Source organism: Pongo abelii, chromosome 15 (assembly GCF_028885655.2).
Source record: "Pongo abelii isolate AG06213 chromosome 15, NHGRI_mPonAbe1-v2.0_pri, whole genome shotgun sequence".
NCBI lineage: Eukaryota > Metazoa > Chordata > Mammalia > Primates > Hominidae > Pongo > Pongo abelii.
In genome coordinates, this window is record NC_072000.2 from 95,572,239 (window position 1) to 95,598,473 (window position 26,235).

The 26,235-nt window shown below is 47.4% G+C and overlaps 1 protein-coding gene across 21 annotated transcripts in view; it reads left to right on the forward strand.

Annotated features, from left to right (window-relative positions):
• The window catches only part of DGLUCY (D-glutamate cyclase), a 163,805-nt gene extending 141,451 nt beyond the window's left edge, over positions 1–22,354 (forward strand). For 20 of the 21 annotated variants that reach the window (XM_054529645.2, XM_054529646.2, XM_024231174.3 and 17 more), the window contains 3 exons: positions 2,152–2,271; positions 12,791–12,942; positions 21,690–22,354. In XM_054529645.2, coding sequence (XP_054385620.2) covers positions 2,152–2,271; positions 12,791–12,942; positions 21,690–21,839 — 422 coding nt within the window. In that variant the 3' untranslated portion in view covers positions 21,840–22,354. 21 annotated transcript variants of the gene reach the window in all.
• The last annotated feature ends 3,881 nt before the right edge of the window (positions 22,355–26,235 follow it).

A 26,235-nucleotide genomic window follows, 5' to 3' on the forward strand; every position in this document is an offset into this window, starting at 1 on the left:
AGAAGAGGCTGTGGGTGTGGTGCACACAGTGCGGGTGGCTTCCAGCTTCCTGTCCCTCCGGCTGGGCAGGCGGAGGACCTCAGCCTGTTGGGGAGGGGTTCTCAGAGTGGAGAAGAAAGAGATCTCTGTGGCTACAGGGGCAAACAGGGTCTGAGGGAGCTGCTAGAGCAATCCCATCCTCCCGCGCCCGCAGTGGGACCCCATCTGTGCTGTGACGACCCTGAGATCCCAGAGGAGGCAGGTGGAGCTGGCCGTTCATGGCTTTGAACCGCCCCCTTTGTAGACCCTTGGGCCCTTCTCACGGCCTCAGGAGCCCAGTCTCCTCCTGTGGCCGCCCCCGGCCAGACCCTCCTGCCCAGCAAGGCTACCTCCTGAATTTTCCTTTTTCTCTTCTTCTCCCTCAAAACCCCTGTTCCTCAGGTTCCATGGGCAACTGCCATGTCATGGGCATAGTGCTCAATTGACAATCAAGTCACCTGGGTTTAAGTCTCCACCTTCCACTGACTGCCCAGGTACTGCCCCCATCAGGGACTGCCAGCTCTATACAGTGAGGATCACGATGCCCATGACAGGATTGATGTGAAGCCCAAACGAGATGGAATTCATAAGATGCTAAAAAGAGACAGCTGTAGACCAGATACCAGTGTTACATGGTGGGTGTTATTCTCCTCATTCAGTGGGCTGTCATAGATTTAGAGAATTGTTCTGAGAAAAACCATCAGGATATAAATCTAAGGTGTTTGGTCCTTCACAATTGTGTCATTCTTTTGGCCAAATTCACTCCCTGATGTTTGAGATGGATCAGCTCTAGATCCCACAAAGAACACTAGCCTCTGACAGAATTCTTCCACATCTTCCAAGCCTTTATAGAAGCAGACACAAAAACAGTGATGTACCCGTTCCATAAGCTTGGAGAGTCCAGCCCTCTGGCCTTGAGAGACTCAGACAGATGCATTGCATGAAAGGTTATTGAGACAGCTGTAACCCTCTTCTAGAGGTGGATTCAGCTGAACATCTAGTTAACAGAATCCTCCATAAATACCTGGACACAGGAGCTGTGTCCCCCAGATCTATAGCACCACCTCAAAGGGTACATGCTTCAGGGCTTAATAGGTTTTTTTTGTTGTTGTTGTTGTTTTTTCGAGATGGAGTCTTGCTCTGTCGCCTAGGCTGGAGTGCAGTGGTGTGATCTCAGCTCCCTACAACCTCTGCCTCCCAGTTTCAAGTGATTCTCCTGGCTCAGCCTCCACAGTAGCTGGGACTACAGGCATGCAGCACCATGTCTGGGTAATTTTTGTATTTTTAGAAGAGGCAAGGTTTTGCCATATTGGCCAGTCTGGTCTCGAACTCCTGATCTCAAGTGATCTCCCTGCCTTGGCCTCCCAAAGTACTGGGATTACAGGCATGAGCCACTGCACCCAGACTAGATTTTTAAATCTTACCCATACAAGGGTAGAGGTACCTGCTGGTTATTTTTAGCCAATCCACCTATCTTGAACACCATTCATTTCACCAATGAATTAAATCATTTTTAATATGTATTTATTCTAGCATTCATTTATTATGCTAATTAACAAATTTTCTGATGCAGACTATCAGATGGGCCTCAAGACTATAGGCTCTTTCAAATGCTCACTAACCACACTTGGAGTGTGTATTCCTGATTAGGATATTTCAGATGTTAACCAGGTATCCCTCTTGTATAGATTAAAATGAACTAAAACACATACATTTCACATTCTTTCAGCAGAAGCCTTTAAAGTAAGTTCTAGAACTGACTTTGCACCAGATCCCCCAGGGGGTTCAGTGAGCGGGAGCCACTGGAAGGGAGGTCCTGAGTGTCACCATACCCACATCTTCCATGGGCCTGGCACCAAGAGCATAGAACGTGCTCCATCTTTGCTGGAGAATGTGACCCAAAAGGGGACATGCCCACACTGTAGTGTGTTCCAAACGTGGACTCATTTTTAACTAAAGAAGTTTCTAGAAGGCCTAAGGGGAAGTACCACAACTCCTGGTTGTCTGAAAATATATCCAGAGCCAGCCTCTTTGCCCTCCCAAAGGCAACAAGCACATGTAGGGCTGCCTTGCTTCAGGCCTCCCCCATTTTGCACTGGTCCCATGCACTGACTCAGCTCCCCTTCCCTTCAGGAGTCGGTGATGGAGGCAACGAGCTTGGGATGGGTAAAGTCAAGGAGGCTGTGAGGAGGCACATACGGCACGGGGATGTCATCGCATGCGACGTGGAGGCTGACTTTGCCGTCATTGCTGGTGAGCACTCAGATGGCCGCCCAGTCCGGCCGGCTACCCAGGGTGAGCGACCTGGCTTGGAGCCTGACCAGGCCAGAAGCTCTTCTTCTCTGCAATTAATCCAGAGGGCACCAGGGCAGGGAGGGGAGGTGGTGCTCAGCCTCTGACCTTTCATTCAGTCATTCAACAAACATTTACGGTGTGCCAGGCAGTGTTCTGAGCACTGGGGTTATAGCTGCAATGACCCTGCTCCACAGAGCTCCCATTCTAGGACTGGGAGATAAGAGAATGAGCCCTGACAAATAAACACATCAGATGATTCTAAAGAGTAATAAGAGCTTTGGGGGCGATAGTACAGGTAGCTGAGAGAGGGTGATGGGAGGGCCACTTCAGATCAGTGGTCAGGAAGGGCTTTTCTGAAGAGAGTGTGTGCTTTTATCTGCATGGACAGTCAGAAAACTATCTGGTAGGTGTTTGGAGGATGCAAGAAGCTTTCCACCTTTCCTTTCACCTACTTCTGCCTTGGGCTGCCCTGCGCCTCCCCACTGTTGCTCCTCTCCCACAGGACCCACCTTTCCTGTGTCCAGGTCTGTCTAGGTGTGGCCTCCTCCTTTGACCTCACCACACATTTCAAGAAAATTGGCAGACCCCTGAAAAAGGCTCTCTCCCACTTCATGATCATAGCCTGGAGAGGAATGGAACCTCGTGGGAACCAGTGCCAGGGTGGGAAAACCTGACTCATAATTGAGAAATGGCTGGAGGCTCAGTATGGGCAAGTATGAGAGTTTAAAACTCCAGGGGACCCAGTGGTCTGGGGGCCCTCATGCTCTTGTGAGTTTTGCCTCCGGGCGCTCAACCAAGTTCTCACAATGAATATTAGAAAAAAATCCCCTCATGCTTGCATCAGGGGGAGGGAAAAATGAGTCATTTTCAAGTAGGCCAGGGCATTCTGTTCTTCTTCTTTTTTTTTTTTTTTTTTTTTTGAGAGTGTTCTGTCGCCCAGGCTGGAGTGCAGTGGTGCCATCTTGGTCACTGCAACCTCCGCCTCCCGGGTTCAAGCGATTCTCCTGCCTCAGCCTCCCGAGTAGCTGGGATTACAGGTACATGCCACCACACCTGGATAATTTTTGTATTTTTAGTAGAAACAGGGTTTCACCATATTGGCCAGGCTGGTCTCGAACTCCTGCCTTCAAGTGATCTGCCCACCTCGGCCTCCCAAAGTGCTGGGATTACAGGCCTTAAATCTTCCTGGGGAAAGGGAAATACCCAACCCCACCCTTCTTCAGCCTTCCACGTGGGAGAGGGACATACCCAATTCCAGCTCCCTCTAGCACTCTGTGCCACATGAGGGGGAGAGGACAAAACTGAGAAGCAATGGTGAAGTTCACAGTCCAGGGCACAGGCTTACTAAAAGGCAGAGACCTAATCATAGGACTGCAGAGCCCTTCCCCTCCCTGACACATCTTACCACCATCACTAAAGGTCCATTTGCTACAGTTCCTTTTTTTTTTCTTTTTTTGAGACAGAGTCTCACTCTATCACCCAGGCTGGAGTACAGTGGCACGATCTCAGCTCACTGCAACTTCTGCCTCCCGGGTTCAAGCAATTCTTACGCCTCAGCCTCCTGAGTAGCTGGAATTACAGGTGTGCACTACCACGCCTGGCTAATTTTAGTGTTTTTGGTAGAGACGGGGTTTTGCCATGTTGACCAGACTGGTCTCGAACTCCTGACCTCAGGTGATCCACCCACCACAGCCTCCCAAAGTGCTGGGATTACAGGCGTGAGTCACCGCGCCTGGCCCAGCTGCAGTTCCTTTTACCAAGTAAATTATGTCCACCTTTCAACAACAAAAAAAATTTAGAAGAAACACCGATAAGCAAAAACACAATTTGAAGAGAAGGAACAAACAGAGTCAGCCATGTCAGAAATGACGGGATTATCAGACTGGGAATTCTTTTAAAAGTATGATTAATATGATAAAGTCTTAACTGCAAAAAATAGGCAACATGCAAGAAGAGATGGATAATGCAAGCAGAGACATGGAAATTTTAAGAAAAAATAAATAAGAAGTGGTAGATCAGCCTGGGCAACATGGCAAGATACCGTCTCTATAAACAATTTAAAAATTAGCCAGGTGTGGTGGTGCATACCTGTAGGCCTGGCTACTTGGGGGGCTGAGGTGGGAGGATAACTTGAGCCCAGGAAGTTGAGGCTGCAGTGAGCTGTGATTGAGCCATTGTACTCCAGCCTGGATGACAGAGCAAGACATTGTCTCAGGAAAAAAAAAAAAAAAAAGAGGAAGTAGGTAGAGATCAATAACTCTGTAACAGAAATGCAGAATGCCTTTGATGGGCTCATTAGTAGACCGGACATGGCTATGGAAAGAATCTCTGAGCTTCAAGATATCTCAACAAAAGCTGCCAAAACTGAAAAAAAAGCAAAGAGAAAAAGTGCTGGGGGAAAAAAAAACCCCATAACAGATCAGAAGATCCAGGAACTGTGGGACAACTACAAAAGGTATAACCTAGACTAATGGGAATACTAGAAGGAGAAGAAAGAGAGCAATAAATAGCAGCATTTGAAGCAATAGCAAATGAGAATTTGCCCCATATTAATGTCAGACACCAAACCATAGATCCGGGAAGCTGAGAGAACACTAAGGAGGATAAATGCCAAAAAGCTACATCTAGACATATCATATTCAAACTTCAGAAAACCAAAGATAGAGGAAGAATTCTGAAAGAAGCCAGAGGCAGATGGGGAAAACCCTTTACCTATACAGGAACAAAGGTAAAAATTACATTCATTTGACTTCTCTACAGAAACCCTATAAGCATGAAGAGACTGAACTATTTTTATTCTTTTTTCTTTTTTTTTTTTTTTTTTTTTTTTTTGAGATGGAGTTTTGCTCTTGTTGCCGAGGCTGGAGTGCAATGGCGCAATCTCGGCTCACCGCAGCCTCCGCCTCCCGAGTTCAAGCGATTCTCCTGCCTCAGCCTCCCGAGTAGCTGGGATTACAGGCATGCGCTACCACGCCCTGCTAATTTTGTATTTTTTTAGTAGAGACGGAGTTTCTCCATGTTGGTCAGGCTGGTCTCAAACTCCCGACCTCAGGTGATTCGTCTGCCTTGGCCTCCCAAAGTGCTGGGATTACAGGAGAGAGCCACCACGCCCGGCCACCTTTAATCTTTACATTACTGAACTATTTAAAGTATTGAGAGGTAGCAACCAACGCAGAATTCTGTGCCCTGCAAAATTAGCTTCAAAAATAAAGGAGAAATAAAGACTATGAAACAAATAAAAATTGAGAGAATTTGTTGCCACAACTGCCTTGCAAGAAATGTTAGAAGAAATTCTTCAGAGAGAAGGAAAATTATATCTGTCAGAGACTTGAATCTACATAAAGAAAGGAAAAGTATCAGTGAATAAAATAAGTGAGGGTAAAATAAAAACTTTCATATTTATTTTTGACCTAACATATCAGTTAGTTCAAAATAATAATAACAGCACAAAATAATGATAACAGTGCATTCCATTATGTATGCTGTATGTATATATATGCTTATGTATGTTTGTGTATAAGTGACCCAAATGACAGGCCAGGCACAGTGGCTCACGCCTGTAATCATAGCACTTTGGGAGGCTGAGGGGGGCAGATCACTTGAGCCTAGGAATTTGATACCAGCCTGGGCAACATGGGGAAACCCCATCTCTACAAAAAATAGAAGAATTAGCTGAGCATGGTGGTGGACGCCTATAGTCCTGGCTACTTGGGAGGCTGAGATAGGCAGATCACCTGAGCCTGGGAGGTTGAGGCTGTGGTGAGCCATGATTGTGCCATTATACTACAGCCTGGGTGACAGAGTCAGACCCTGTCTCAAAAAAAAAAAAAAAAAATAGAATAAGTGACACAAATGACAGCAATGGTACATGGAGTGAGAGGGAAGAATTAGCAATATTTTGTTATAAGTTGCTTGTGCTACTCATGAAGTGGTATACTGTTATTTCAAAGCAGACTTTGTTGTAAATGTATGTTGCAAACTCTAGGGCATCCACTAAAAAACTAATTTTAAAAGTAGAATTTACATGCTAAGAAAGGAGAGAAAATAGAATCATATAAAATACTCAGTTAAAACCACAAAAGGCAGAAAAAGTGTAGAAGACAAAAATGGGGCCAGGCGCAATGGCTCACACCTGTAATCCCAGCACTTTGGGAGGCCGAGGTGGGTGGATCACCTGAGGTCAGGAGTTCGAGACCAGCCTTGCCAACATGGTGAACTCCCATCTCTACTAAAAATACAAAAGTTAGCAGGAGAATCACTTGAACCCGGGAGGCAGAGGTTGCAGTAAGCCGAGATAATGCCACTGCACTCCAACCTGGGGAACAGAGTGAGATTCGGTCTCAAAACAACAACAACAAAACAAAAGAACAAAACAAATGGAATAAAGAACAAAGACAATAAAGAAAACAGCAGCAAATATGGTAGCTATTAATCCAACTATATCAATAATTACCATAAATGTCAATGCCACAGTGAACTTAAAAAAACAAGATTGAGGCTGGGTGTGGTGGCTCACGCCTGTAATCCCAGCACTTTGGGAGGCCGAGGCTGGGTGGATCACGAGGTCAGGAGATCGAGACCATCCTGGCTAACACAGTGAAATCCCGTCTCTACTAAAAATCAAAAAATTAGCTGGGCGTGGTGGTGGGCACCTGTAGTCCCAGCTACTCAGCAGGCTGAGGCAGGATAATCGCTTTAACCTGGGAGGCGGAGCTTGCAGTGAGCCAAGATCGCACCACTGCACTCCAGCCTGGGTGAAAGAGCGAGACTCCATCTCAAAAAACAAAAAACAAAACAAAACAAGAAACAAAAAACAAACCAAGATTGAACTGTATATTGTCTGCAAGAAATTCACTTTAACTGTAAAGACACTATATGTGTCTTTATATTTAAACAGATTAGCAATAAAGAGATAGAGAAAGATATGCCATGTTAACACTAATAAAAAGAAAGCAGAAGTAGCTACATTAATTTCAGACATAGCAGACTTCAGAACAGGGAAAGTTATCAGGATAAAGAGGGGGATTGCATAATGATAAAGGGGCCAATATTCAAATAAGACATAACACACCACGCACAATGGTGCACGCCTGTAATCCCAGCACATGGAGAGGCTGAGGCAGGTGGATTGCTTCAGCCTAGAAGTTCAAGACCAGCCTGGACAACATGGTGAAACCCCATCTCTACAAAAACCCCATCTCTACAGGCACATGCCTGTAGTCCCAGCTGTTCAGGAGGCTGAGGTGGGAGGATCACTTGAAGAGGCAGAGGTTGCAGTGAGCCAAGATGGCCCCCAAAAAAGTTGATGGTGGGGAGCATAACTGATAAAACTGCAAGGAAAAATAGACAAATTCACTATTACAGTTGGAGACTTCAACACCCCTGTATCAGAAATGGGCAGATCAGCCTGGGCAACATAACAAGACCATATCTCTACAAAAAAAGCAAAAAATTAGCTGAGCATGGTGGTGTGCACTTGTAGTCCTAGCCTCTCAGGAGGCTGAGGCAGGAGGATTGCTTGAGTTTAGGAGTTGGAGGCTGCAGTCTGCTGTGGTTGTACCACTGCACTCCAGCCTTGGCAACAGAGTGAGACTCTGTCTCTCAAAAATAAAAATAAAATAATTTTTTAATTAAAAAATAAAAATCAAGTAATGTAATCCATTATGTCAATAGGCTAAGGAAGAAAAATCACATGTTCATGTCAATAGATACAGAAAAAGCATTTGACAAAAGCAACACCCATTCATGATAAAAACTTTCAGCAAACTAGAAATAGTGGGGAACTTCCTGAACTCGATAAAGAACATCTACAAAAAACCTACAGCTAACATCATAATTAATGGTGAGAAACTAGTTTTTCCACTAAGATTAGGAAAAAGGCAATGATGTTCCCTCTTACCACTATTTTCAACATTGTATTGGAAGTGCTGCCTAGTGCAATAAGACAAGAAAAAGAAATATAATGTAAACAGATTGGGAAGGAATAAATAAAATTGTCTTTGTTTGCAGATGGCATGATTGTGTAGAAAATTCAAAAGAATCAACAAAATCTCCCAGAACTAATAAGTGATTATAGCATGGTTGCAAGATACAAAGTTAAATACTTTAATTGTGTATGCCAGCAATGAACAAGTGGAATTTAAAATTAAAAACACATTACCATTTACATTAATCCCCCAAAATGAAATACTTAGGAATAAATCTAAAAATATGAAGAAAAATACAAAACATTGATGAAAAGTATCAAAAAAGAACTATATCAATGGAGGTATATTCCATGTTCATGGATAAGAAGACTCGATATTGTCAAGATGTCAGTTCTCCCAACTTGATCGATAAATTTGATATAGTCCCAGTCAAAATCCCAGTAAGTTATTTTGTGGATATCAACAACCTGATTCTAAAGTTTATATAAAGAGGCAAAAGATACAGAATAACAAACTGAATATTGAAAAAGAAGAACAAGATCAGAGGACTGACACTACCTGACTTTAAGACTTACTATAAAGCTACAGTAATCAAGGCAGTATGGTATTGGTGAAAGAATAGATAAATAGATCAATGGAACAGAATAGACAGCCCATAAAGTAGACCCACACAAATAGGGCCACACAATGTTTGACAAAGGAGCAAAAGCAATGCAATGGAGCAAAGGTAGTCTTTTCAACAAATGGTGCTGGAACTGGAACTACTGCACATCCACATGAGAAAAAATCAATCTAGACATATAGACCTTACATCCTTCACAATAATAAACTCAAAATGGATTATGGACTTAAACATAAAACACAAAACTATAAAACTCCTATAAGGTAACATAGGAGAAAATTTGGATGAGCATGAGTATGATTATGACTTCTTTTTATTTTAATTTGATTGATTGATTGAGACCGTGTCTTGCCTTGTCACCCGGGCTGGAGTGCAGTGGCATGAACTCAGCTCACTGCAACCTTCACCTCCTGGGTTCAAGTGATTCTCCTGCCTCAGCCTCCTGAGTAGCTGGGATTACAGGCACGCGCCAACATGCCTGGCTAATTTTTGTATTTTTTTAGTAGAGACGGGGTTTCACCATGTTGGCCACACTGGTCTCGAACTCCTGACCTCGAGTGATCCACCTGCCTCAGCCTGCGAAAGTGCTGGGATTACAGGCATGAGCCACCATATCTGGCTGATTATGACTTTTTAGATAACAACACCAAAGGCATTATCCATGAAAGAAACAGTTGATAAGCTGGACTTCACTAAAGTTTCAAACTTCTGCCCTGCAAACGACAATGTTAAGAGAAGGAGAAGGCTGGGTGCAGTGGCTCATACCCATAACCCTAACACTTTGGGAGACCAAGGCAGAAGGACCATTTGACGCTAGGAGTTTGAGACCAGCCTGGGCAATGTAGCGAGAACTTGTCTCTACAAAAACATTTTAAAATATTAGCTGGGCTTAGTGGCATCTCTGTGGCTGTTTCCCAGTTTTCAAATGGAGATAATAATAGTACTTCCACCTCACAAGCCTGTTGTAAGGACTCCAGGAGCTAGTCTGTGTAAGGCATTTACAACAGTGCCACATGTTGTAAATATTTAATCGAAGAAGATACTGTATTCCATTGACTATAAGATGTCATTGATGGCCAGGCATAGTGGCTCATGCCTGTAATCCCAGCACTTTGGGAAGCCAAGGCAGGAGGATCACTTGAGTCCACGAGTTCCAGGTTATAGTGAGCTATGATTGTGCCACTGCACTCCAGCCTGGGTGACAGAGTGAGACCCTGTCTTTATTAAAAAACGAAAAAAAGGCCGGGCGCGGTGGCTCACGCCTGTAATCCCAGCACTTTGGGAGGCCGAGGCAGGCGGATCATGAGGTTAGGAGATCAAGACCATCCTGGCTAACATGGTGAAACCCCATCTCTACTAAAAATACAAAAATTAGCTGGGCATGGTGGCAGGTGCCTGTAGTCCCAGCTACTCAGGAGGCTGAGGCACGAGAATGGCGTGAACCCAGGAGGCAGAGCCTGCAGCAAGCCGGGATCGTGCCACTGCACTCCAGCCTGGGTGACAGAGCAAGACTCCATCTCTAAAAAAAAAAAAAAAAAAAAAAAAAAATCCCAGCACTTTGGGAAGCCAAGGCAGGAGGATCACTTGAGTCCAAGAGTTCCAGGTTACAGTGAGCTATGATTGTGCCACTGCACTCCGGCCTAGGTGACAGAGTGAGACCCTGTCTTTATTAAAAAACGAAAAAAGCCAGGCACGGTGGCTCACACCTGTAATCCCAGCACTTTGGGAGGCCAAGACGGGTGGATCATTTGAGGCCAGGAGTTCAGGCCCAGCCTGGCCAATGCAGTAAAACTCCATCTCTACTAAAAATACAAAACTTAGCCAGGCGTGTTGGTGTGCACCTGTAGTCCCAGCTACTCGGGAGGCTGAGGGAGGAGAATCGCTTGAACCCAGGAAGCAGAGGTTGCAGTGAGATGAGATCATGCCACTGCACTCCAGCGTGGGCAACAGAGCAAGACTCAGTCTCAAAAAAAAAAAAAAAAAGAGAATTGATGACAAGAATTAACAATAATTTACATACTGCTAAGAAAGGAAAATACAACCAATTATAACTGTAAGATACTATTGTAAGATACATCTCAATTTCAGAGATGTAAGTGTAACAAAAGTACATCTTAAAATCAGTAGAATACAGTATTATTTTTATCACATGGTCTTTACTTGCCACATTTTGATATATGCTTTGTATTTTCATGCCACATGCCTTTGTATTCACTAAAGATTGTTTGTTTGTTTGTTTGTTACAGAGTCTTGGTCTGTTGCCCAGACTGGAGTGCCATGGCATGATCTTGGCTCACTGCAACCTCCACCTCCCGGGTTCAAGTGGTTTTCCTGCCTCAGCCTCCTGAGTAGCCGGGATTACAGGCGCCCTCCACCACGCCCTGCTGATTTTTGTATTTTTAGTGGAGATGGGGTTTCACCATGTTGGCCAGGCTGGTCTGGAACTCCTAAACTCAGGTGATCTGCCCATTTCGACCTCCCAAAGTGCTGGGATTACAGGCGTGAGCCACCGTGCCCAGCCAAGGGGTTTTTTGTTTGTTATTTTTTTGTTGTTTTTCTTTTTTTTTTTAACTGGAATTGCTCCCATTCCTCCACCCCTCTTCTGGCAAAATTTTACTCAACCCACAAGGCCCATAATAAATGACCCCTTTTCTGTGAATCTTTCCTAAACCAGTCAGAATGAGTGCCCCCTCTTCATGCTCCCATAATCCTGTGTGAACATCTCAGTCACAGTGGCCCGTGGCTGGCCGTGTGCACAGTCCCTCCTCTCCTGGGCGGGACTGACCTCTCTTTCGTGGTGCTCTAGCACTTAGAGCTTAGCAGGCCCTTCATCAATTCTTCTTCAACTGCATGGAGAACTCAAGCAGGTTTCAGGGAAGAGCCAAGGAGATGGTCCCAAAACTGGGGAATAAGCCCTTTGGGCCTGTGGTGGAAAAGGAAAGGAAGTCTGAGGCTGATTTGGGAGTGATCTTTGAGCACATGAAGAGGCCATGTGATCCAGCGCGACAGGGCTGTTTCCTGCCCTCTGAGGGTGGACTTCCACGTGGCACGGGGGATTCAGCTCAGCCAGAGGGGAGAGTTTCTTCATGTTGAGTGTTTTGGAATGGGTTTCTACAGTTATTGCCTAAACCTTTTTTTCTGATGGTCATTAGCAGTGGATTAAGTAGTTTAGAGCAAGGGTTTTCAAACTTTGGCTTGAATCAGACTCACATAAAGGATTTATCAAAACTCAGTTAGCCAGGGTGCACCTATAATCCCACCTACTTGGGAGGCTGAGGCAGGAGGATCACTTGAGCCCGGGAGTTTGAGGCTCCACCCCAATGAGCTATGATCGTGCTAGCCTGGGGGACAGAGGGAGACCCCATCACTAAAAAAAATTAAAAATAAAAATAGGCCAGGTGCGGTGGCTCACGCGTGTAATCCCAGAACTTTGGGAGGCCAAGATGGGTGGATCACAAGATCAGGAGTTCAAGACCAACCTGGCCAATATGGTGAAACCCCATCCCTTCTAAAAATATAAAAATTAGCTGGGCGTGGTGGCACACACCTGTAGTCCCAGTTTCTCAGGAGGCTGAGGCAGGAGAATCTCTTGAACCCAGGAGGTGGAGGTTGCAGTGAGCCGAGATCGCACCACTACACTCCAGCCTGGGCAACAGAGCAAGACTTCATCTCAAAAAATAATAATAATAAATAAATAAATACAAATAAAGAAAATTCAGCTTGTTCCTTTCCTCTCCTCTCCTGCTGAGCTTTTTGTTCAGTAGTTCTGGGCTGGGGCCAAAGAATTTTTGCTTCTAGCAAGTTCCCAGATGATACTGGTGCTACGGGACTGTGGACCAGTCCTGCAGATAGTTCTGCTTCCTACAGGCAGGCTGACAGACACATGACTTTTCCAACTCCATGATGGAATCTTGTTTTGCTGTTCTAGGTGTTTCTAACTGGGGAGGCTATGCCCTGGCCTGTGCGCTCTACATCCTGTACTCATGTGCTGTCCACAGTCAGTACCTGAGGAAAGCAGTCGGACCCTCCAGGGCACCTGGAGATCAGGCCTGGACGCAGGCCCTCCCGTCGGTCATTAAGGTAACAAACCCCAGCCAGCCACTCACCTGGAAGCAGCTTTTACCCTGGATGAGCAGCAGGCCTGAGGTCCCAAGCCGTAAGCTGAGGGCTGGCACCCTGCTGCCCCTCAAAAGCCAGAGGCAGAGCCAGCCTTGAAGCAAAGGTCTCCTAGATCGGGTGGTGCCCTTTAAGCTACTCGCGGTTCTGAATCGTGTGGCAGGCCTGATCCAAGTGACCATTTTCCTTCTAGTTTGACTTTGGGTGAGTTGCTTAGCTTCTCTGAGCCTCATTTTCTTCATCTGTAAAATGGGGGTGGTCAGCATTGTTGTTGGAGGAACCGAATGCCTCACCCATGGTGGGTACTTCATACTATTAGTGGTGGGCAGGTGTCCTGTCAGCCCCCTCCAAGGAATTCACCACCCAGCGAGGCCACTAAAACCTCCAGAGTAAGTCCATCAGCCATACTAAGGAAAGTGCTAAAGGAGACAGAGAAGGTGGGAAGAGAATCCTGTGGGCTGGAAGCTGCAAGGAATAAACCGGGTAGAAGGAGAGGAATCCCAGCGGGAGGAATGCGGGGAGCAGGGGCTTGGGAGATGAGGACAGGCTTAGTGATGGCTTGTGGGAGACAGCTCTTGAGGTGGAGAGCAGGGGGTAGGGGGTGAGACAAAAGTAGAAGAGGGCTTCAGACCCCAGGGCCCACAAGGAGGAGGTCCATGAGCCCCTGAAGCTGTTTGCACAATTGTTCCCGTACATGTATTTTTCTGGGCAAGACTCTGTGGTTTCATCAGATTCTTCAAGTAGTCTGAGGCCATTAAGAATCCATGGTCCAGCTGAGTGTGGTGACTCATGCCTATAATCTCAGCACTTTGGGAGGCCAAGGCAGGAGGATCACCTGAGCCCAGAAGTTTGAGACCAGCCTGGACAACATGGTGAGACCTCATCTCTAGAAAAAAATTTTAAAAATTAGCTGGGCCTGGTGGCATGCACCTGTGGTCCCAGCTACCTGGGAGGCTGAAGTGGGAGAATTGCTTGAGCCCAGGAATCCAAGGCTGCAGTGAGCTATGTTTACTTCACTGCACTCCAGCCTTGAAGGCAGAAGGAGACCCTGTCTCAAAAAAAAAAAGAGTCCCTGGGAAAGGACAGATCATATTAGCTGGACCCAAGAACACTGTGACTTTCTCCTGAGGACTCTCCCTGAGAGGCAGCAGCAGGTGGCTTTTGTCTGAGCTCCTCCGACTGCAGAGCCCATGCTCTGAAGTGTTGTTTGCAGTTCTAGGTATGCTCTGTAGCCCAGTGCAGAGGAAGGGCATCAATGTGTGCCTGTCTAAGTTAATGTGAACTCACACATGCATATGGGGAAAATGCAAAAGAGAGGGGGCCAGCGCCCAGCGCCCAGCGCCCGAGCCTGAGCAGCGAGGTGGCGGCGGGACTGGCCCTTCCTTCCCTGGGCCTCAATTTCCATGGCCCTCTTAGAGCAAGCTCCGCCCCCAACACCAATTCCAGGCTCTTACCCGCCTCCTCTGGGGCTCCTCAAGGAGATGGGACCTGACCCTCCTGGAGGAGAAGCTGGTGGACCAGACTTGTCACCCAGGCTGGAGTACAGTGGCACGATCTTGGCTTGCTGCAACCTCCACCCCCCAAGTTCGAGCAACTCTCCTGCCTTAGCCTCTCGAGTAGCTGGGATTACAGGTGCCTGCCACCATGCCCAGCTAATTTTTTTTGTATTTTTAGCAGAGACAGGATTTCACCAAGTTGGCGAGGCTGGTCTTGAACTCCTGACCTCAGATGATCCACCTGCCTCAGCCTCCCAAAGGGCTGGGATTCCAGGCGTGAGCCACCACGCCCGGCCTCTTTTCCATCTTTCTTTTCTGTTGTCTTGCACCCTGTCTCTTCCCTTTTTCCTTCTGTCTGTTTCTCCCTCTCTGTTTCTCGGTGTCTTTCTCCTTCCTACCCCTGGCCTGTGTTTCTCTCCAGCACCTGCCTGGATTGGTGGTGTCATTCCCGTTTTACAGACGAGGGAGCTGGGGCTCTGAGAAGCCAGTGGCTTGCCTGAGATCACCCAGCTGAGAGGCAGCGCTGGGATCTGAGTCTAGGTCTCTGTGACTCCGTTCTCTGGGCTTTTCCCAATACCACTCACAAGTGTCCCAGTTCCTGGTAGTGCCAGGGAAGGGAGATGGGGGAGGGAGAGCTCAGGCAGCTGTGGTGACCATTTTCAGAGGGAAATGGTCTGCCCTAGAGGGGCCCAGAGGGCCTTTTGTGCTTTCTTTATACTTCCTGGATCTGAACTGGAAAAAAACACGCAAGGGCTGCTTCACACATGATTCCTGATTCACGTAGACACAAAAGAACGAACCCAGCCAAACAAATCCACACAGCCCAACACACAGATGGAAACTTTTCCTTCTGCATTTCTACCCAGTCCTTCATAAATCAATAATGTACCACCCTTATAAAGAACATAAAATGGGGATTTTTTTGTTTTGTTTTGTTTTTTGAGATGGAGTCTCGCTCTGTCGCCCAGGCTGGAGTGCAGAGGCGCAATCTCGGCTCACTGCAACCTCCACCTCCCAGGTTTGAGCGATTCTCCTGCTTCAGCCTCCCAAGTAGCTGGGATTACAGGCGCACACCACCACACCCGGCTAATTTTTGTATTTTTGGTGGTGACAGGGTTTCACCATGTTGGCCAGGCTGGTCTTGAACTCCTGACTTCAAGTGATCCACCTGCCTCAGCCTCCCAAAGTGCTAGGAATATAGGTGTGAGCCACCACACCTGGCCTAAAATGGGGATTTTTTTCAAAGCAAAAGTACAAACCCATGTTTGTTGAGCCCCTCCCCTGGGCCAGGCCCAGGCTTGCTCTAGGGGACAATGAGGAGTCTGCCTGGGTGGGGGACTCAGGGTCCACTGGGGAAGCTACACAATTTCAGGAGCCAAGATGGAATGTTCACAGTAAGCTTTGGTGGGAGGCCAGGCGTGGTGGCTCTCACCTGTATTCCCAGAACTTTGGGAGGCTGAGGCAGGCAGATCACTTGAGGCCAGGAGTTTGAGACCAGCCTGGCCAATATGGTGAAATGCCATCTCTACTGAAAATACAAAAATTAGCCAGGCGTGGTGGCGGGCGCCTGTAGTCCCAGCTATTCGAGAGGCTGAGACATGAGAATCACTTGAACTCGGGAGGTGGAGGTTGCAGTGAGCCGAGATCATGCCACTGCACTCCAGCCTGGGTGACAGAGTGAGACTCTGTCTCAAAAAAAAAAAAAAAATTAAAAAATGCTTCTGTGGGAGCAGAGAAAGCAGTACTTAGCTCAGCGAGTTCAGCAAAGGCTGCCTGGAGGAGGTGGCACTGAGCTGTCTTGAGGAGTGAGTAGGATATAAGTAGCCAAGTAAGGAAGGGTGGAAAAGGCCTTCTAGGCAGCAGAACCCACATAAGCAAAGGTACAGGGACATGAAACCGTGCAGTGTGCAGGGGAAATAGCTAGAATCGACACACTAGAGTTCTGCGGGTCACTATGTGGGGGTCCTTGAGTCATCCAGAGATGCTGGGCAGAGCTGTGGCCTGAGCTAGTGGCAAAGCTTGATTGGTTGGGGCAGAGAAATGTCCCACAGCTCTGCTCAGTGAGTTGCATTTGGGGACAGGGGTTCTTAAGGATCTCACTGTGAGTGTGGTAGAAGTGGGCACTATGCCAAGGAGGCCAGGTAAGGTGGACACCACCACCCGGGCACACCCTGCCCACTCTGGCCCTTGGCCCAGGGGCACCTTCAAGTGAGGGAGAGGCCCTTGGGTTGTACTTGAGGGTAAGCATTCCTCAGACGTCATCAAGGGCCAAGAGCCAATTGATGACACTTTACAGGGGTACCTGCAAGGTCTGATGAGGAGGGCTTGGAGCTAAGGAGCTGGAGAACTTGGTCTTTCTCAGCTTGGGGGCCAAGGTGCTGCAGTTTGGCAGGGTGACAGAGCTCTGGGCAGGGGGTGGGTCCCTGGGAGGGACTGAAGGCCTCCAAGGATGAAGCCTCGGGAAGCCCCCTCATGGGGCCATCTTCCCCTCAGCCCGATGGAGGCCTCAGACAGTAGCCAGCCAGGCCGACTCTGCCTGGATGCTGGTCTGGGTTAGGGCCACTCTCTTCTCTGTACTTCTGTAGTTTGTGGACTTCTCTGTTTCCTAGGACCAAGTCCTTTGTAAAAACGTCCAGCCTGCCTTGGGTGAGTGAAGTGGGTGGTTAGGAAGGTCACAGGCCCTGGCCGGCTGCCTTGTTCAAGTCCTGGCTCCACCCACTTCAGCCTTGAGCAGTCTCCAACCTCAGCATTCCTCAGTTTCCTCGAGTAGGGTCATAACAGATCTACTTTTTGGGTGATTGGAAGATGAAATGAGTCCCTTTGTGTAAAGCACCTGGCATAGTGTCTGGCATGGATTAATAGCAAGTGTCCAATAAATGCCAGCCATCATTATCATCATCATCATCATCCTTCTTATCATGACAAGGTCCTTTCTTTACTTTCAGTCAGGCTAGGGCAGGTGTCAGCGTGTCCCTGAGCCAGGCTTGATGATGGCAGCAGGTGGCCTATGCCAAGGAGAGCTCCCACAGCCAGCGCAGAAGGAGGTGAAGGCCAAGACAGAGCTGGGGCCTCCAGATGCCATGTGGTGTCATGTGGGACTGTCTGTCTTTCCCTGTGTGGCCGGGAGGCAGATGTAGCCATTTCTTCCGCTGCCACACTCCCCATCCCGGTCCAGGCAGCCAGCTCTCCCCTGCCTATTGCAAGATAAGACCATGATTATACCAGCCCCATCTTGCTCCACGGGAAGCCTCAGCACCACGTTCCCGCCTGCCTCGTCATTGCCTGTGCCAGAGCCCAGGGCCAAGGGAGTGCCTTCCCTCACATCCCGGCCCATTTCATGCCAGCCCTTTACAAGAGATCACAAAGAAGAGGCACTCCCTGGGAGGGGCGAGCCAATGCCAGGAAGCTGATGCCTGGGCAGGAAAGAGGCTAAGGAGACGTGGGGCTTGTGGTATAAACAAACACCAGGAAAGGTTTCCTGGACTTCCCCCACCTCAACCCAGTACTTGGGGAAGAGGAACACAGCAGCTGGGCCTGTTTTGCATCACTGCCTTGAAGTGGAGGCTGGAGGGAGCTGCCTGAGGGCTCTGGCCAGCCTCCCAACCCCTCTCTGCTCCATCTCTGCTCCAGGGCAGGTACTGAGCACCCATGGTGAGCATGGATGTGCAATATTCCATCAGCACAGAGCATAGCAACCATGTGCGTTGGGGAAACAGAAGAGGACCCTATTATTTACATGCCCAGTGGTAGGTAGGGAGTGAGGGGCCAAAGAGTGAGAGCTCTTGGAGGAACAAATGATGACTTATTTGTCCCTACTTCAGAGCCTGGCCCAGGGAAGGCACTCAGGAAATGTTGGATGGAGAGATGATGGATGCATGGATGGATGGATGGATGGATGGATGGATGAATGGATAATAGATGGATGGATACATGGATGGATGGATGGTGGATGTATGGGTGGATGGAGGGATGCATGGATAATAGATGGATGGATGCATGGATGGATGGATGATGGATGGATAGATGGTTGGGTAGGTGGGTGGATGGAGGGATGGAGGGATGGAGGGATGGATGGATAATAGATGGATGCATGCATGGATGGATGGATAGATGGGTGAGCAGATGGAAGGATGAATGCTTTGGTGGATGGGTGATGCAGAGAGGCAGGAACAGCCTTGGGCCTCATTCTGGGCTCCCATTCTCTTTCAGCACTTTCATTCACCCTACTATTCTTTATAACTTATTTTTGTTAAAGTATAATTAACATACAATAAAGTATGTACACCTTAAGTGTACAGTTGGATGAATTTTTACATAAGTATACACCCTTGCAACCACCACCAAGATTAAGACACAAAACAGTTCTAACTTCCCAGAAGGCACCCTACTTTGAGCGGCATCATGACCTCCCATAAATATCCGCCTACCATGCTCCCAGTGTGACTTAATAGCAAGCACCCATACACTCAGCCTCTACACACTCAGCATCCACACACTCAGCCATCCTGGGGCCTCTGTCCCCATCCAAGCCCTGTCTACTCTACCTCACTTGGGTCCTCCATTCCTCCTCTCCTGCCCTGTTGTCTCAGCCTGGACTGGTGCAGTGGCCTTCAGGCGCCCTGCCCTCCAGCTGCTCCCTGGTAATTCTCTGCCACTGTTACCACCTCTGCCTCTTAGAAGATGGCATGGTCATTCCGTGATTCTTGGAAATTTGCAGGGAGTAGCTGTTGGTCCAGCTGGTCCCTGTGTCTCTTGGAGGCTGGGTGCCAGTCAGCTCCAAACCTGTTGGCTGATTGCATGCACCCTGAGGACCCCACAGCCCTTCCTGGGGCCCAGAAGGATGAGAATGGTGAGGGAAACAGTGTGCTATGAGGAAATGGCCCCAGGAGTCCCAGAAACATTCCCCCATAAAGAGAGGATATGACCAGTGGAGAAGAGAAGCGAGAGGAAGAAGCCCAAACAAAGGGCGGGAAATGCCATTCTGGGTGCGTAGCTCCTGAGAAGGAGCTGTTGGACAAAGGACACATGTGAAAGTGAAAATGATTTAGGGCCTCCCTCCTGCAGAGGAACATCCTTCTTGGCCCCCAGGGCAGAACAGAAATGCAGGTTCTCAGGCCAGCTGTGAAGAGACAGTTTGCAGTTGACATTTGCCAATGCTTTCTCTATTATTTAGAAAAAGTTATCAGTGAGTGACCCTCCAGGGCTCTCAGCTGGCTCATTTTTATTCTTTCATCACCTCTGATCCTAGTTGCCCCTTGTTGTAGCTCAAGCTGCTATTTAAAAACAAAAACAAACAAAAAAAACACTATAGACTAGGTGGCTTGAACAACAGAAATTTAGTTATCACAGTTCTAGAGGTTGGGAAGTCCAACATCAAGGTGCCAGTAGTTTTGATTCACTGGTGGGGACTCTCTTCCTGGCTTACAGATGGCCGCCTTCTTGCTGAGTCCGCATATGGTAGAGAGAGCGAGAGCTCTGGTTTCTCTTTTTTTTATAAGAGCAGTTATCACATCATGAGGCCTCACTCTCATGACCTCATCTCAATCTTATTACCTCCCAAAGACCCCACTTTCAAATTCCAACAATTGAGGATTAGGTTCAACATACAAAATTTGAGAGTACATATTGAGTCCATAACACCCCTCCTCCAGTAAATGTTCCCTGAGCCATGCCAGTAAGCTGGGTTGGGTGCCCCTGCTCTGTGCTATGACATCCTGTACTATGACTACCTGATTACTCATCTAGACTGTGAACCCCGTGGGGGCAGGAACCATATCACATTCACCACTGTATCCCTGGTTCAGGGCCTGACACATACACAGCAGGTGTTCAGTAAACCTTTGATCAATGGTGGGATGAATAAGCAAATGCCTGAGCAGGGAGAAAGCCTTCTTATAGCTGCCCTAATGTCCTATTCTAGATTCCTTAGGTCCCCTCCTCTCACCTCCTGCCTTTGTGGAGGAGGAAGAAGACAGGGAGAAGGAAGAGGAGGAGGAGGAAGAAGAAGAAGAGGGAAGGATGTGTTTGAGTTGCTTTATGCCTTCACTTAAGACTCACTGTCCTTAGGGGAACCTGAGCTGTTCACTAGGGACAGACACATTAGTGGCTTAGGCAAGTGGTTCTTTGGGATTTTATTTTTGGAAGGAAGGGGGATGGAGGAGGATCAAACCACTTTTTTTTTTTTTTTTTTTTTTAACCAGCAGGAGAGCAAAGGGAGAAAGCTCTAGGCTAAAGGCCAGAAGACCTAGCCCTGCCAATAAAATCAACCTCATTTTGTGAACACCTGTTGTGTGCCAAGGACCCTGCTAAGTGCTTTGCTTGTACTTAATCCTCAGAACAACCCTCTAAAGGAGGCGTGATGAGTACTTTTATCATCACCCTCCCCATTTTACAGATAAGCACACTGAGGCACAGAACAGTTAAAATTCCTGCCAGGAAAGTCTCAAGTCAGATCTGTCTGATCCCCAAACCACTCTGCCTGCTAGGCCCTGGGCTGCAGCTTCAGGATTGGGGCTTGTATTCTCTGTGGCTCTGCTACACCTAGATGCTCCCACTCCCACAGTCACCCTGGTCATTTCTAGAAGGCAACAGCAGCAGGATTTGGCACATGCCCCACATTAGGCTAACAGAGGTCTCAGGAGAAATGGGGCCTTTGGCACAAAGACTATTGGCAGATAATCAATCCACGGCTGGGAGGAACTGATTGGCAGGAAGTAGCCTGCACTGCACCTGCAGGAGGAGTGAATCTTCAGTGTTTGTTAAGGAAATGCAGGCTGGCCGGGCACAGTGATGTGCACCTATAGTCCCAGCTAGTCAGGAGGTTGAGACAGAAGAATCACTTGAGGCCAGGAGTTTGATACCAGTCTGGGCAACATAGCAAGACTCCATCTCTAAAAACGGACAATCAAACTAAGAAACTATGTTTCCATTAAAGCATATTATTTAGTTACATAACAGTAACTACCAAAAGAAGCAGCCCAAACTATTCCCGTGATTGTGTCTGGGGAGTAGATTTGGGGACCAATGAGCTGTGATGGAGGACAGTTATTTTTCATGACTTTTCCAATGGTATTAGTATTTTAAACCAAAATTTTACTTTTTTAAAAAGCAAGTATGTCAAGGCAAAGGATCCTTCTCACTTATAAATGTGTATAAAATAAATTTCTTTTTCCTCCCCCTCCACTCCTTCTATTTCTGCCCCTTTTTTTTTTCCAGGAAGAAAAAATGCTGGGCATCTTGGTGCAGCACAAAGTCCGGAGTGGCGTCTCGGGCATCGTGGGCATGGAGGTAGATGGATTGCCCTTCCACAACACCCATGCCGAGATGATTCAGAAGCTGGTGGACGTCACCATGGCACAGGTGTAACCATCCATGTTCCGTGTGAGCAGAGTCCCTACCAATGGGCAGGTCTGCATCCGGGAAGAATGCAGCTGTTTGTGGAGACAATCCTGCTAGTAAACACTGGTCTTTGGTGAGCAACGAACACTCACCTGGCCTGGGAAACTGTATGCCCACTTTCTGGGAGGGGTTAGTGCAGGTGCCGTGGACAAAGGACAACATTTCTCTGGGGCTTTTTAACTTTTATTCCTAAGACTCTAAAGGCATTGATTTCAACCCTCCTTCACGCTGGCTTCTTCAGGCCACCCACGGTCTCCTGTGAGAATCTTCTCGACAGTTACTTATGGAGACACTTGTTAGCAATTAACTGCCAGGCAGAGCATGAGAACAAACATTCCCAGGCCATGTAGGATACTCCAGACTCCAATCATCCTTCCTCATCCGTGGTTTATGTTACTCATGGTCTCAGTTACTCATGGCCAACTGCAGACCGAAAATACTAAGTGAAAAATTTCGGAAATAAACAACTCCTAAGTTTTAAATTGTGTACTCTTCGGAATATCATGATGAAATCTCACACCATCCTGCTCCATCCTACCTAGGACGTGAATCCTCCCTTTGTCCAGGGTACCTGTGCTGTCTACACCACCCGTCTGCTAGTCACTCAGCAGGTGATCAGATCGACTGTCATGGTATTGCAGTGCTTATATTTAAGTCCCTCTTATTTGACTTAGTAATGTCCTTAAAGTGCAGGAGCAGGGATGCTGGCAATTTGGATATGCCAAAGAGAGGCCATAAAGGGCTTCCTTTAAGTGAAAAGGTGAAAGGTTTTTTTTGTTGTTGTTTGTTTTTGCATTTGCAAGATTTAATAGAGTGAAATAGAGTGAAAACAGAGCTTCCATACAAAGGAGGGGGACCCAAAGAGGGTAGCCATTGCTGGCTCAAATGCCTGGGTTTATATCCCAATCATTGTCCCTCCCGCTGTGCTCTCAGTCGATAGATGATTAGCTGTTTCTTTACCTCCTGTTTTTGCCTAATTAGCATTTTAGTGAGCTCTCTGATTGGTCGGGTGTGAGCTAAGTTGCAAGCCCCGTGTTTAAAGGTGGACATGGTCACCTTCCCAGCTAGGCTTAGGGATTCTTAGTCAGCCTAGGAAATCCAGCTAGTCCTGTCTCTCAGTCCCCCCTCTCAGCAGGAAAACCCAAGTGCTGTTGGGGAGGTTGGCTGACGACCACTCTAACTGCTTCCTGCTGAATTGGGGCACAGTAGGGGTTGTGCAGTTGAGATTTCCTCGGGAGGGGTGCCTTCAATGTCATCAACAAAGGAGCATGGGCTAACAGGCCGGTCCAGGGGTCCATGGTAGATCTTAGTCATGGACTGCATCTGGGGCTCCATTTGAAGAACCATTTGTAGTTTTACAGCTTGGATTCTGGAAGCGACAAACTTAACAAGGAGGTTAAAGATAAAGGGATTGAAATGTGTGGCCTGCAGTGCAGGGGATTATTTCTTTGGCACACTTCACAGGCCTTGACTATCTGCTTGGTAGTTTTGAAAAGGCCTGGTCTAGTAAATAATAATTTGGCCATCTGATGGGTGCTATTAATGCCTAAGAGAAAGATATAGTGAAAGGTTTTAAGTAATTTCCATTGGTTAGCTGCAGGCATAAGTATTTTTCCTTCTTCGGTGGCTAGCCATCCTGATGGGAGGAAACTATGTCCTCGTGAGGTTCCCCATTCCATTTCTTCTTCTGAGTACTGGGGCTTGGTTTCCCTGAGGGGATTACCCTATACTAGGGGTCCTTCTATAAGCATTTCTAATGGAGGGTCTTGCCTTGTGGCTCTTTTGGCTTCAATATCCACTTGGTGGTTCCTTTCTATTTCCCTTTCCTTTCCTTTCTGGTGACCCCGGCAGTGTAAGACTGCCACCTCTTTAGGTTTCTGTACAGCCAATAATAATCTCCTAATGGCTTCCTGATGTTTGATAGGTGTTCCCTCGGAAGTTAGGAATTCCCTTTCTCTCCATATTGCTGCATGGGCATGGAGGACTAGGTAAGCATACTGTATATATATTTACCCAAAAAGGTGAAAGTTCTTGACTTAATAAAGAACAAGTTCATATATTGAGGCTACTAAGATCTATGGTAAGAATGAATTTTCTATCCATGAAATTGAGAAGGAGTCTGGGCATGGTGGCTCATGCCTATAAGTATTCCCAGCACTTTGGGAGGCCGAGGAGGGCAGATCACTTGAGCTCAGGAGTTTTAAGACTGGCCTGGGCAACATGGTAAAACCCCATCTCTACCAAAAATAGAAAAAATTAGCCGGATGTGGTGGTGGGCGTCTATAATCCCAGCTACTCGGGACACTGAGGCGAGAGAATCGCTTGAAACCTGGAAGTGGAGGTTGCACTAAGCCAAGATCGTGCTACTGCACTCCAGCCTGGGTGACAGAGCGAGACTGTCTAAAAAAAAAAAGGGCTGGGAGCGGTGGCTCACGCCTGTAATCCCAGCACTTCGGGAGGCCGAGGTGGGCAGATCACTTGAGCTCAGGAGTTTAAGACTGGCCTGGACAACATGGCAAAACCCCGTCTCTACCAAAAATAGAAAAAATTAGCTGGGCATGGTGGTGGGCGTCTATAATCCAGCTACTCAGGAGACTGAGGTGGGAGAATCGCTTGAAACTGGGAGATGGAGGTTGCAGTAAGCCGAGATTGCACCACTGCACTCCAGCCTGGGTGACAGAGCGAGTCTCTGTCTCAAAACAAAAAAGAAAAAAAAGAATTGAGAAGGAAAAAGAAATATGTGCTAGTTTTGTTGTCAAACCTCAAGCTGCAAAAATTCTGGCCACAATGTGTGGTAAGTGATTAGTTAAGATGGAAAAGACATTATATGTGTGGGTGGAAGACGTGGCCAGAAACATGTTCCAACTGACAGCAGTCGAGTTCAGTACTATCCACTGGGGATCTTGGAACATATTCCGTGAGGATGAGGGGGTACTATTATAATTAGGGCATAGTCAAGCAGCCGTGCATGGTGGCTCACACCTGTGATCTCAACACTTGGGAGGCCAAAGCGGGAGGATCCCTTGAGCCCAGAGGTTTGAGACCAGCTTGGACAACATAGTGAAATCCCATCTCTACAAAAAAAGTTTTTAAAATTTGCCAGGCATGGTGGTATGCGCCAGTAGTCCCAGCTGCTACTCATGGGGCTAAGGTGGGAGGATCACTGGAGCCCGGGAGTTCGAGGCTGCAGTGAGCTGTGATCACACCACTGCACTCCAGCGTGGGTGACAGAGCAAGACCTTGTCTCAAAAAAGGAAAAAAAGAAAATGGTAAAATGTACAAATGTGGAATATATATTTACAAAGTTCTTGGGTTTTACAGAAGATTTACTCCTACCACCACCAAAATATTTATACCTTTGAAATGCTTTTTTTTCCAAACAGCATTTTGTTTACTAAGGCAAAAGAACAGCATTTTGTTTACTAAGGCAAAAGAACAGCATTTTGTTTACTAAGGCAAAAGAACAGCATTTTGTTTACTAAGGCAAAAGGTCCTTTGAAGAGCCTAACATTTATCACCATTGCTGCCCCTCACCTCACCCCTAACACTATTCCACCTCCTCTGTGTCTGCTCCCCTGCACCCCCTGAGCCCGGACCCTTTAACCTCTTGCATAGGAGGGCAGCCTCACCCTGTGGGTGGGTCAGGCCCGTCCAGTGCTCAGGCGGCTCAGAGTCCTCCTGAACAACTCCAATCACTTGCCCTTATCTCTTTCACAAGCTCCCACTGCACAGTGCTGAACATTAGAAACTGAGTCACTGACTGTGTCCCATTACACTCTTACAATATCCTGTGCTGGTTGCACTGCTGAGTGATGGCTGACTCACTGGGATCAGGGGAATCCAGCTTCGCAGCCGTGGCCCCAAATGTTTGTTGAACCTGCTTAATTTTCATTCATTTCCTTAAACAGGTCTAGTTTCATTCTTTAAGGAGCAACAGTTGTGAGAATAGAACACAGAGCGTAGAAATGAACCCCACATTGTACACACAGCAGTTAAGCGTGAGGATGTAGCACAGTGGTTCTGGGACTGACTTCATTTCTCCCTATGCAGGGGCATGATGCAGCCCTGGGCGGAAGTTGCTGGGGCTGGGGCTCTCCAGGTCTCCCTTTGTCATTCTAGGGGAGTTCCCACCGGCAGGGGCTGTGCTCAGTGCTGGTGCGGCAGCAGGGCTGACACCTCCGACATCCTGAGAACTCAGCCAAATGGGGATCTGCAGCATCTCACGGCTCAGTGAAGCCATCTCAGCTCTGCAGCCTCCCTGGCCACATGTCCTCCAATTAGGATTTTTGTCCCTGATTTGGGACTGCAGAGTTCCATGTAGTGAGGGCCTCTGATTGAGAGTGTACCCCAATGTTTCTGCAAT